Raw genomic sequence first — 12,491 nt, forward strand, 5'->3', positions numbered from 1 at the left:
TATAGTATAACCCCCCTCCCCCTGCCCTTCCGCTTATTCCTTTCACTTTTAAAGAAATGAATCGACAACTGGTTCAGTTTGTCAGTGTATTTTGCGGTGTAACAAAGTTGATGAAAAGTACATACATATATGTATATATATACATAATTATCGTCCTAAAAAATTTTTTCCGTTTCAAAAAATTTCTATTTTTAAATAATTACGCGATTTCATACAGGAAATTACTTTTCCTTGTTTTTATCTTATCTTTTTCAAAAATTAAAAAACAAGTTAAAATTAAGTTTACAATTATAGGTATTTCATTAAACATTTTTTGATAAATGAAAACATAAAATTTATGCATTATTAATAAATAAATATCAATTACTTAAAAAAGATACAATTTTTAAAGTTATCTAAATTAAATAAGTTTTGCAAGGTAATTTATCATTTTTATAATTTTATTGTATAATAATCAAATTTGAAACATATTTAAATTATTAAATATATTTTCTTTAGAATATAAATTTAATTTTGTTTTAGTATTAAATATATTTATTTACTAATTTGAGAAAAAGAAAAGACTATTATCACATTTGTAGATCAAGGATATATATGCACACATAAATATATCTCTCACGTACTTCAATTTATCTGTAAATTTATCTATATATATATATATATATATATATATTTTTTTATTATATGAAAGGTTGGAAAAAATTCTACATGTGTATTTGAATATTGTCGGTAAATATATATATATGTAATATATAGACAATGGGTGGAAGTAATTGCAAAAGTTTTTCTCCACGTTCGGTGATCAGAAGTAAATCATCTTCAAGTTCAGGTAAATAAATTGTTTATTATATAATATATTATTTCACAAAAAATATGACATAGAAAATTACATCTCCTGGAAAAACTGTTTTATTTTTTGAAAAAAAAGCAATTCACTTGTTTACGAATGTAATTATAAGTTACGGGATAAATTAAATGACAATTTTATTAAGAATTGAATAAGATTTGATTTTAAATATCAATTTCATTTTTATTCATATTTTCGCATCTTTTTTTTTATTTTCAACTTTCAAAATAAATTCATGGTATATATTTTGAATTATAGGTTAATGTGTGTAATAAAAAGAAAAAGTATTTATTATTTAAAAATGATTTATCTTGATTGAATTGTGATATTTTAAATAAATAAATCAATAGTATTCCAATGAAAGATTAAAATTCTTATAACGTTTCATATATAACCTTACTTTTTAATCAATATGAAAAAAATATTTAACATTGATCAAAACTAGGCCTGATTTTTTAAAATAAAAGTATATAGTAAAATATTTAACTTTATTAAACACAAAAAAAAACGTTTTGAAAAATGAATTTGAAACTAACTTGATCCGATCGATATGAAATGTGAGCAGTTGTCGTGATTATTACCATGGATACATGTATCCTATTTTCGTGTACATAATTTCGAGTAACTTGAGAAAATAATTTTGCATAAATCATAGTAATTACACTATTTGATTTTATAAAGAAATTAAGAGATCTTTTCTTTAAAGAAGATTGTTGTATTTTTTTTTTATTTACTTTATTCCCTTTGAGCCCTTTCCTATGCCTTTCATCATAACAATACTTTTGACGTTTAATAAACATAACCTTAAAATTAAAAGTGTCAATCGATGTCAAAAAATTGTCATTCTGAATGTGTAAAAATACTATTATACCAAATTTATTTTTACTGATAAGTTAAACAATCTTTTTAACTTCAATAATAATAAAACAGTAATTGTTTTCTTTCACAATTAATATTTACTATGGTAGTTAATTAAATTATTTCTCAAAAAATAATAAACCGGCAATTATATTTTTGTCACGTAAATTAACATACATACGATTAACAAATTTTTTTTACTACAGAAGAGAGAAAATATGACAGGTATCATTCAAATTAATAATTCTTTTATTATAGATATAATATGTAAATAAATAAAAAAAAAAGAAATTTTTTCAGACAGAGATTTAAACGTTTTCAAAATGTCATATATTCGCAAAATTTTTATTAAAAAAATTTTTTTTTCTTTTATTAGAATCTTAAAATGTCTCGTTTTGGAAATAGTCAAAGATGTGATCATTGCAATAAAATAAAATTACAAAATTTAACATTAAACAAATTCAACATTGCACATTGTTGTTGTTCCTGTAAGTTTTTTATTACAATAATTTCATTGTGAATCAGAGCTGAATAAAATACAATTTCAAATTCTTTTTTCCCTCTACGATTAGATGTTGGAACTCACCAAAAACATAAATCACTTTATTCTGCACAGAGGAACGAAAGAATTATTGCAAAAATGTATTATTTTTGGATGATATACGATTTTAAAAAAAATTTTATTTAAATATTCTCAAGATTTTTATTTACTTATAACTTTTTTGTCGGTGCTCCGAAAAAATTGAGGTTTTGCACATAGATTTTTAATAATATTCTTTACCTTCTATTAAAATCTTACGAAGGTGTTTTGCTTCGTTTTGGAGATATTAATTTTCAAAATTTTTTATTTAAAAATGTTAATTAAAAGACTTGAAGTTAACTGACCAATTTCAAAACGCTACACTTTAATATATTTTTATAAAAAATGGAGCAGTTTGAATTTGGTTAGTTAACTTCAAGTCTTTTAATTAACCTTTTTAAATAAAATTTTTTTTAAATTATTATCTCCAAAACGAAGCAAAACACCTTCGTAAGATTTTAATAGAAGGTAAAGAATATTATTAAAAATCTATGTGCAAAACCTCAATTTTTTCGGAGCACCGACAAAAAAGTTATAAGTAAATAAAAATCTTGAGAATATTTAAATAAAATTTTTTTTAAAATCGTATATCATCCAAAAATAATGAATTTTTGCAATAATTCTTTCGTTCCTCTGTGCAGAATAAAGTGATTTATGTTTTTGGTGAGTTCCAACATCTAATTTTTAATAGTTTTTTAATAATAGCGTTTTTAAAAAAATTGAAAAATTTAAGGTTACAAAATCACATTGTGAACCTCCTACTTTTGATATTTAATATTTTTAAAGGGAATAAAATTTTTACCATAATATTATGGTTAATGAACTCAGGGAATCATCGAGTTTCACATATATTAAAACTAGATTTTTTTAAAATTTGTACTTTAATTATTTTTATAAAAATAAAATTTCAAAAATATATTTGAAAAATAAAAATTTAAATTATTATAGAATTTTAGTTTTTATTTTCAAAGAATTTTTCTTTTGCAATAAATTATAAAAATATTTTTAGTTCCCTTTTTACATTTTTTTCAATTTTAACAATTTTTCACCTTTTTTTAAATGATTTTCCCCCATTTTTTTTGATGATCAAAAATATAGAATTTTTTTGTAAATATTTCAAATTGTGTTTATAAAAAAGAGATTTTAATTTGTTTTTTTTGTTTGTCATCTTTCTGTCCCCTTTTTTAGAAAAAAAATCACCTTTTTGAGGAGAAAAGGTACTGTGATTCCTGAATAATAATGTATGTATTTTTTTTTTTTAGGTAAATCGGAGAACAATGATTACATTGAAGGTGTGGTGTGTAATGAAGAGGATATTAAGGAGAATGAAATGAAAATGTTGTCGCTTGGTGAGGATGGTGGAAAAGTTTTGCTTATTAAACAAAAAGGTGAATTTCATGCAATTGGAACAAAATGTACACATTATGGTGCATTATTGCACACTGGTGCTTTAGGAGAAGGTAGAGTAAGATGTCCATGGCACGGTGCTTGTTTCAATATTAAAACAGGTGATATTGAAGATTATCCTGGACTTGATTCCTTACCTTGCTATCAGGTATTATGATCAATAATTAACAAAAAATATTAAAATACATGCCTCGGATTATACGACTTTTTCTCACTTTTTTCAACTTATTTTAATAAAATGCAACTTTTTCGACTATTTTTTACATTTTTTTTACAAAATTTTTAAACAAAATATATCTTTTTTAGTATACAATGCAGATCTTGTTAAAATATTCTTTATTTCAATTATTTAACAAATATTTAACTAAAATTTTTCTCTAAATTAATTATTTTCAATAACTTTAATGAAATTCTTCACAAATTCAATTATATCAAAGCATTTTTCAATTAGAAAATTTTAAAGTTCAATTTTTGTCTTTAATTTTTAATAAATTCTTTAGCAACAGAAATCATCAAAAATTCCAATTCAAAATCATTTGATTGCAATTAATTTCAAAAACTTTAATTTAAAACCATTGGAAATTTAATTATTTCTCAAATTTTTCCATCTAAAAAATTTTCAATTATTTTTAATGATTTTTATAATATTCTTCCAAAAATTCAATTATCTGAAAGCATTTTTCAATTAAAAAATTTTTAAATACTAATTTTTTTGTCTTTAATTTTTAATAAATTCTTCAGCAACAGAATTCACTAAAAAAAAATTCTAATTCAAAATTACTTGAATTCAATTATTTTCAAAAATTTCAATTTAAAAACAACGTTTATGATAAACGATTTTTAAAGAAATAATTTTTTAAAATGAAAAATTCTATAATTTTTTGCCTAAAAAATATTTCTTATAGTTTTCATTAATCAACAAATTATAAAGAAATATTTTTTAGGCAAAAAATTATAGAATTTTTTACTTTAAAAAATTATTTCTTTAAAAATCGTTTATCATAAACATTGCTGCGTACTTCAGCTTCGTAAACCTATAAAAATTTAATTTTTTCTAAAATTTTCCATCAAAAACTTTTTTGAAATTTAATAATTTTGACTATAACTCTTTCAAAATATAAAATTATTTTATATATGATTTTTATAATATTCTTTGAAAATTCAAATGTGTGAAAGCATTTTTTAATTGAAAAATGTTTAAATTAAATTTTTGCCTGCAATTTCTAATAAATTTTTCAGCAGGAGAAATCACAAAAAATTTTAATTAACAATCACTTGAATTCAATTATTTTCAAAAATTTCAATTTAAAATCTTCTAAAATTAAATTATTTCTAAAAATGTCAACTGTAACTCTTACAAAAATTTAATGATTTTAAATGAATTTCATAATATCCTTCAAAAATTCAATTATTTGATAGCAATTTTTAAATTTTCAATTTTTGTCTGTGATTTTTAATAAATTCTTCATCAATAGAAATCACCAAAAATTTCAATTAAAAATTACTTGTAGTTCAATTAATTTCAAAAATCTGAATGGTAAATTTTTGAAAATTCAATTACTTTTAAAAAAATGTTGTCTAAAATTATTTGATAAATTATTTTCAATTCTGTAAAATTTATTTCTTGTCTGAAATTTAACAAAATCTTTTGAAATTTAATTATTTTAGAAAATTTCAACTATAACTCTTCCAAATTTCAATTTTTTAAAATAATTTTAATATTTCTTTAAAAATTAATAATTATTTTAAAAAAGTTTCCAAATAAAAACTAAAATTGAATTGTTTTCACATTTTTTTTTTTTTTTTTTTTTTTTTTAGAAATTTGTCCTACTTATTTAAAATTTGGAAATTAATAAAATGGACGATTTGAAGGTAAAAATATTTTTCTATTATAATTTTTTTGTCTGACAAAATTTTGTCAACAATTCTCGATCAACAATTTTTATAAAGAAAAATTTTTTTATTTTCCGTGTGAAAAATATAATTTTTAAAATCATTGATTAACGATTTAAAAAAAGTTTTTTTTTAAGCATTGTGAACTTCATCGATGTAAAATACTACAATAAATACAGAAGGAATTGTATTATTCTTATACAATAAAATTGCAATATTTAATTTATTTAAAAAACAAATGTTTAAATATTAAAATTTGTTAATTTTAATAAAAACAAAAAATTTATTTTTAAGGTAAGCGTGAATGATAATGGAAATGTGCGAGTACGAGCTAAACGAAAAGATCTTGAGGCTAATCGACGTACAAAAGAAATATGTCCCTTTAATCTTGATAATTTAAATACTGCTGTTATAATTGGCGGAGGTCCTGCTGGTGCAACATGCGCTGAAACTTTACGCCAAGAAGGTTTCACCGGGCGAATTATTATGATTTGTAAAGAAAATTCTTTGCCCTACGATCGTATTAAAGTGTCAAAAATAATGGATTTAAATGTGGATAATATTCTCTTGAGGTCTCAAATGTTTTACGATGAATATAAAATTGAAACTCGTCTTGGCATTGAAGCAACAGGTGAAAATTTAATTTTTTTTAAAAAAATTATTATTAAAACCAAGACGTCAAACGTCATTAAATTTATTGCCTCTAATTAATAATAATACAGTAATTATTACAATTTTCTTTTTTTTATTTATAATTTAGGCTTAGATACAGAGAGAAAATTGATAAAATTGAATAAAGGAGAAGAAATAAATTATAAACATTTATTTATATCAACTGGTTGTAGACCACGAGTGCCAGATACTCCTGGCATTGATTTGAAAAATATTTTTTATCTTCGAAATTACACGGACTCAAATAATATTCATAAACAATTGTCATCTGAAAAACATGTTATTATTTTGGGTACAAGTTTCATTGGAATGGAAGCAGCTGCTTATTGTATTGGCAAATGTGCGTCAGTTACTGTTATTGGAAGGGAATCCGTACCATTGGAGCCCGTTTTTGGTGCTGAAATTGGTGAAAGAGTTAAGCGGGAATTTGAATCTAAAGGTTTGTCAAAAATAATATTATTAGAGATGAAAATTTTTTAAAAATTGAAATCAATATTTTTTTTTAAAGATTATTAAATATTTTATGTATAACAAATTTTTTTTTTTATTTATGTTTTGGATAGCCATAAGTCAAAGATAAATTCTTTTCGTCAGGAAAATTTGGGAAATTGAACCTATTTGAAATTTTGTCACCTATTTCAACTGTTTTGGCAATTTGTTACCTTTTTCATCTTTCTCATAATTCGATTAATTTGTGAATTTAATATTTAAAAAATAATTAAATTTACAATTTAAAACATTGATTTAAGCTCAGGAATGTTGAAAAATAATTTAATAGTTTAAAGAAATTTTTTTTAACATTCTTGCACTTATAAATTAATTTAGAGAACACAAAATTATAGATTTTCATCTTTTCAATGATTCATTTGACCGAAGCTTGAATTTATCAAAATTATTCATCGATTTAAAAATTAATTAGGCAAAATTTCAATAAATTTGAAGTATTTATTGATTAAAATTTTAATCGATTTAAATTTTAATTCATTCTGATTCTAATTGACCATCAATTCAATGAATCCAAAATTCAATTTAACCAAATTTTAATTGATTTAAGATTCTAATTATACGAATTTTAATTTATCTAAAAAATTTTAATGGATTTTATTTTCAAACTACATAAATTTCAAATTACTCAAATTTCAATTTAAATGCAAATTTTCATTGATTTAAGTTTTATTTTTTTTTTTTAAATTTAATTTACTCAAATTTTAAACTTGACTTTTTTGAAAAAACACAATTATAGATTTTCATGTTTCCCATAAATGATTCAATTGAACGAAGCATGAATTTATCAAAAATTTGTCATTGATTTAAAAATTATTTAGAAAATACTTTCATAAATCTAAATTTAAATTAAAGAATTTATTGATTAATCCAAATTTAAATTTAATTAAATTTTTATTAATTTCAAGTTTTAATGGATTCAAATTTAAATTTTAAGTGATCCAACTTTCAATCGATTCTAATTTTTTATTGTTGAAAACAAATTTATTAATTAAAATTTTAATCAAATATTAATTCAATTAATCGAAATTTCAATCTATTTAAATATTAATTGATTTAAGTTTCAAATTATCCGAATTTTTTATTAATCCAAATTTTAATTGATTTAAATTTCAAATTATTTGAATTTCAATTTGTCTAAATTTTAATTGAATTTAGTTTAAAAATTATCAAAATTTAAATTGATGTAAGTTTCAAATTATTCGATTTGTTAAAGAAAAAAAAAACCTTTGAAGAATAATTTCATAATTTTGAAAAACATTTCATTTTTTAGGAATTAAGTTTATTTTCAAAAATAGTGTCGAAAAATATATAGGCAAGGAGAACGACGATAAAATATTGTCAAAAATTGAAATGCAAGATGGAACTATTTTACCTGCGGACATTGCAATAATAGGAATTGGATCTTTCTTTAATACTGAATGGCTGAAAGAATCTTCGATTAAAATGTTGGACAATGGAACATTAGAAGTTGATAAGGTAAGATATGTTAAGAATTATTTCATCAGAAAAGTAAAAATGAAAAATTTGTTTGTAGGGAGATATATTTTTTTTTCTTTTATTAACATTTGCATTATATTTTTAATAATAATCAATTTTTTTTTTTGTTTTCTAATAATAATTTCAGTATTTGAAGACAAATGTAGAAAATGTCTATGCAGGAGGTGACATTGCATTTGCTCCATTAAATATTTTTAATACTTCTGCGGCAATTGGACATTTTTCTTTGGCACATTATCATGGAAAAATTGCTGCATTCAATATTTGTGGCAAGGAAACTCCATTGAATTCTGTTCCATTTTTCTGGACAACTTTATTTGGCAAAAGTTATCGATATGCAGGTACGTAGTTTTTTTTTTTTAGAAAATAATTTTTATTTATTAATTAAATACTGCGTTTATATTTAATTAAATTTTTTTTTTAATTTCTTATATATTTTTTAATACTTATTTGAATTTTTTTTTTTTGTAGTAAATTATTAATTTAGAAAACCTTGTTTAAAAAACCGTGGAAAAAAATTTTTTTTAATTTTATTCTCAAATTTTAATGAAATTAAAATATGAAAATTTGGAAAATTCTTTATTACAGGATATGGACGTGCTGAGAGTTTTAAAGTACATGGATCATTGGAGGACTTTAAATTTTTCGCCTACTATTTCAAGAATGATCAAGTAATTGCAATGAGTAGCGTTGGTAGAGATCCAATTGTTGCTGATTTTGCAAATTTACTTTACGAGGGGAAAATTTTAACACGTGAAGAGGTGGAAAAAAATCCAACAGGTTGGATGAGAAATATACCAAAAGATATGCTTCCATCGTTGGAACCGGAGAAAACAACTATTCCTTTTCCTGACACGAAGTCGTAAGGCTTCAAAAAAAATTAAATTTCTATATTTATTTTTTATATAAGCATGAGAGAATATTCTATAATTTTTTTAAACACGTCTAAATGATAATTAGTTCCGGTTTTCAGTATTAATTGAGATTTTTAATATAATATATTAATTAAAGGCAGATTGTATTTATTTTTTTTAATACCGAATTTTTGAGTAGAGGAGAAATTTTCTTTTTTTTTAATTCGTTTTGAGATGTTAATTCACTTTTAGGATTGGACCAAATATGAGGAATCAATCTCGACGATATCATACTATAGCTTTTGCACAGAGAACATTTTGCAATACTCGACATATTTCTACAACAGCTACAAACTGCCTTTTTTATAAATACTCGAAACTTTTTAAATATTTTCGCGTTTCCCTGCCATTGTAAAATGTTAATGTTATTACAAATAATATTTTGAAAATTTTGACAAAAAAAAAATATGACATAAAATTGCTTGCGAAAAAAATAATCCCATAATTTATTTACAGCAATTTAGATAATTATTTGAGAAGAACTATAGAGTTCCTTCGAGAAAGTTCAAGTGAAGAAGATTAATATAATTTTGTGTAAAAAAAAAAACGAAATTTTTGAATTTAAAAGTATTACGTACGCTTAAATTGATAAAAATATATATTATGGAGAATTATTATTTTTAATATTGTATATTATTTGTTACAAAGAAAAATAAATGTACATTAAATGAATTACAGGGGAATTTTTTTTCTTTAATAATTTAAGATTTTTTTCCATTTTAATCCCAAGTTTCTTTCACTCTTAAATGACAAAGTGCATCCTCAAATGAATATCTTCTTGAGAATTTAATGTCTTTAAGTTTACCCACAAGTGGAGTAATATATGGCTGCATTGCTCTTAATTCTTTCATATAACCATGTGATTGTTCCTGTGTTAGATAAGGATGTCGTAGAAAGAGCATATTTTTTTCTTCTCTTTCATAATCATTTTTCAAATCATTCAATTCCTTGAAAGTTATTTTCCTTACTTTTCGATTTTTTCTATATAAAATAAAAAGAAAAATTCTCTCATTATTATTTAAAATTATAGTAAAATCAGGCCTAGGATCAACTTTAAGATGCAAAAAAAAAGTCGATTTTTACATTTAAAAAAGAAAACCGAAAATGTAGGATTTTTCAATTTTAATTAAATTTAATTAGTTAATAAATATTTTACTTTAAATAAGCAATATTATTAGATATTAATTTTAATAATACCTTAATAAAAATAATTCTATAAGAATATTTATTAAGGGTCAAACCATTATATTTCAACTAAAGTGGTCGCTGACTAATTTTTAAAAATTATAATACTTTGCAGGAATGATTTTGAAGTTATCAAGATCACGAAATGAAAAGAATTTTATTAAAAATTTAAATATTTATTGTAAAATATGAATTTAAAGTATATGAGGTGCTAAAAACTGTCAATTTTTTAGCCATTAGAAAATATGCAAAAAAACATAGAATTTACCATAAAATAAAAAAAAAATTATTGGAATTTACTAAGAATGAATAAATTTATCATTATCAATTGATATAATTATTTAAAGATGTGAAGTAATATATAAAATATGATTTCCAAGTGCACCTGTCAAATAACCTAATTTTGCGATTTTTATTCATTAATTATAAAAAATAGAAAACATTAAATTAAATAAAAACTTACCAAATATGAAGTTCTTGCCATAAACTTTTAGAATTTCTTTGCACTTTTCTTCTTTTCTATTCATAAGTATGAAAAATTTTAAAAATAAAATAGCTACTTTGTCTATTTTCACTATTTTTGAAAGTCAATAACTTTCTTGGAGAAAAATGAAAAAATATGGGGTTTCGAAAATTATTTAAATACACACTACATATACATTCACTGAAAATTTCGCATTGGTCCCGAAGCTATTTTCGAAGATAAAGTAAATTAAAAATTTCGTACTTTTTAGGCTATATTGACATGGGTTTTAAAGGTATTAAATCAATGTGAAGTTTGTCGTCACCAGTGAACCACCTTCACATTGATTTAAAACCCATGTCAATATAGCCTAAAAAGTACGAAATTTTTAATTTACTTTATCTTCGAAAATAGCTTCGGGACCAATGCGAAATTTTCAGTGAATGTATATGTAGTGTGTATTTAAATAATTTTCGAAACCCCATATTTTTTCATTTTTCTCCAAGAAAGTTATTGACTTTCAAAAATAGTGAAAATAGACAAAGTAGCTATTTTATTTTTAAAATTTTTCATACTTATGAATAGAAAAGAAGAAAAGTGCAAAGAAATTCTAAAAGTTTATGGCAAGAACTTCATATTTGGTAAGTTTTTATTTAATTTAATGTTTTCTATTTTTTATAATTAATGAATAAAAATCGCAAAATTAGGTTATTTGACAGGTGCACTTGGAAATCATATTTTATATATTACTTCACATCTTTAAATAATTATATCAATTGATAATGATAAATTTATTCATTCTTAGTAAATTCCAATAATTTTTTTTTATTTTTATGGTAAATTCTATGTTTTTTTGCATATTTTCTAATGGCTAAAAAATTGACAGTTTTTAGCACCTCATATACTTTAAATTTATATTTTACAATAAATATTTAAATTTTTAATAAAATTCTTTTCATTTCGTGATCTTGATAACTTCAAAATCATTCCTGCAAAGTATTATAATTTTTAAAAATTAGTCAGCGACCACTTTAGTTGAAATATAATGGTTTGACCCTAAGAAAATTTATTTTAAATAGATTTCAGAATCGAACTAAGACAAATTTTCAAAATTTTAATTAAGTAGGACAAATTTCAAAAAAAAAAAAATTCTTAAAGTTACATTTTAACAATTTTTTGAAGTCTGATTTAGGCAATTTTTAAGTATAATATCATTATTTATAAATAATAATTTTAGATAACATTTTTGAAAACTATTTGAATTGAATGAATATTTGATTTACAATTTAGATTTTTGAAAATAATTGAACTTCAAGTGATTTTTAACTGAAATTTTTGGTGATTTCTGATGCTAAAGGATTTATTAAAAATTACAGACAAAAATTGATTATTATAAATTCAATAAATTTCAAAAGTTTTTAATTTAAAAATGCTTTCAGATAATTTAATTTTTATAGATTAAAAAAATCATTAAAAATAATTGAATTTTGAAAGTGTTAAAGTTATTAAATTTCAGAAAAATTATAAAAATAATTAATTTTTGGAAGGTTTTAAATTTAAATTTTTGGTAATTTTATTTGATAATTTTTTTTTTTTAATTTTAAACAATTATTAAATTTAATAATTTAATTGAATTGGTGTAGAATTTCATTAAAATTATTGAAAATA

At 21.5% G+C, this 12,491-nt stretch overlaps 2 protein-coding genes across 8 annotated transcripts in view; one reads left to right on the plus strand and one right to left on the minus strand.

Moving 5' to 3' along the window:
- On the plus strand, nt 1-9,847 carry LOC127282594 (apoptosis-inducing factor 3). Of its 7 annotated transcripts, none has more exons than XM_051306936.1 (9): nt 1-117; nt 692-829; nt 3,548-3,840; nt 5,880-6,216; nt 6,346-6,696; nt 8,035-8,240; nt 8,389-8,602; nt 8,850-9,123; nt 9,368-9,847. In XM_051306936.1, the coding sequence occupies exons 2-9, from the start codon at nt 760-762 to the stop codon at nt 9,528-9,530; spliced, it is 1,908 nt and encodes a 635-aa protein (XP_051162893.1). In that variant the 5' UTR covers nt 1-117; nt 692-759; the 3' UTR covers nt 9,531-9,847. The 7 variants fall into 7 exon arrangements, with proteins under 7 accessions (XP_051162893.1, XP_051162894.1, XP_051162896.1 ...); XM_051306937.1 differs by having other exon boundaries at nt 39-117; nt 757-829; XM_051306939.1 differs by lacking the exon at nt 1-117 and adding an exon at nt 140-294 and having other exon boundaries at nt 757-829.
- Nucleotides 9,777-12,491, minus strand: part of LOC127282614 (uncharacterized) — a 24,630-nt gene continuing 21,915 nt past the window's right edge. The window contains exon 3 of the mRNA XM_051306975.1: nt 9,777-10,156. Within this exon, the coding sequence (XP_051162932.1) occupies nt 9,895-10,156 (262 nt within the window). The 3' untranslated portion in view covers nt 9,777-9,894. The remainder of the gene's footprint in view (nt 10,157-12,491) is intronic.

This window comes from Leptopilina boulardi, unplaced genomic scaffold, assembly GCF_019393585.1.
Source record: "Leptopilina boulardi isolate dan_hultmark-lab unplaced genomic scaffold, ZJU_Lbou_2.1 LbouV2_300, whole genome shotgun sequence".
Classification (NCBI taxonomy): domain Eukaryota; kingdom Metazoa; phylum Arthropoda; class Insecta; order Hymenoptera; family Figitidae; genus Leptopilina; species Leptopilina boulardi.

Coding starts and splice junctions, on each gene's coding strand:
- LOC127282594 (XM_051306935.1), top strand. CDS start 2,091: ATGTCTCGTTTTGGAAATAGTCAAAGATGTGATCATTGCAATAAAATA. Junction 8,241..8,388: donor GAACATTAGAAGTTGATAAG/GTAAGATATGTT, acceptor TAATAATTTCAG/TATTTGAAGACAAATGTAGA. Junction 8,603..8,849: donor CAAAAGTTATCGATATGCAG/GTACGTAGTTTT, acceptor TCTTTATTACAG/GATATGGACGTGCTGAGAGT.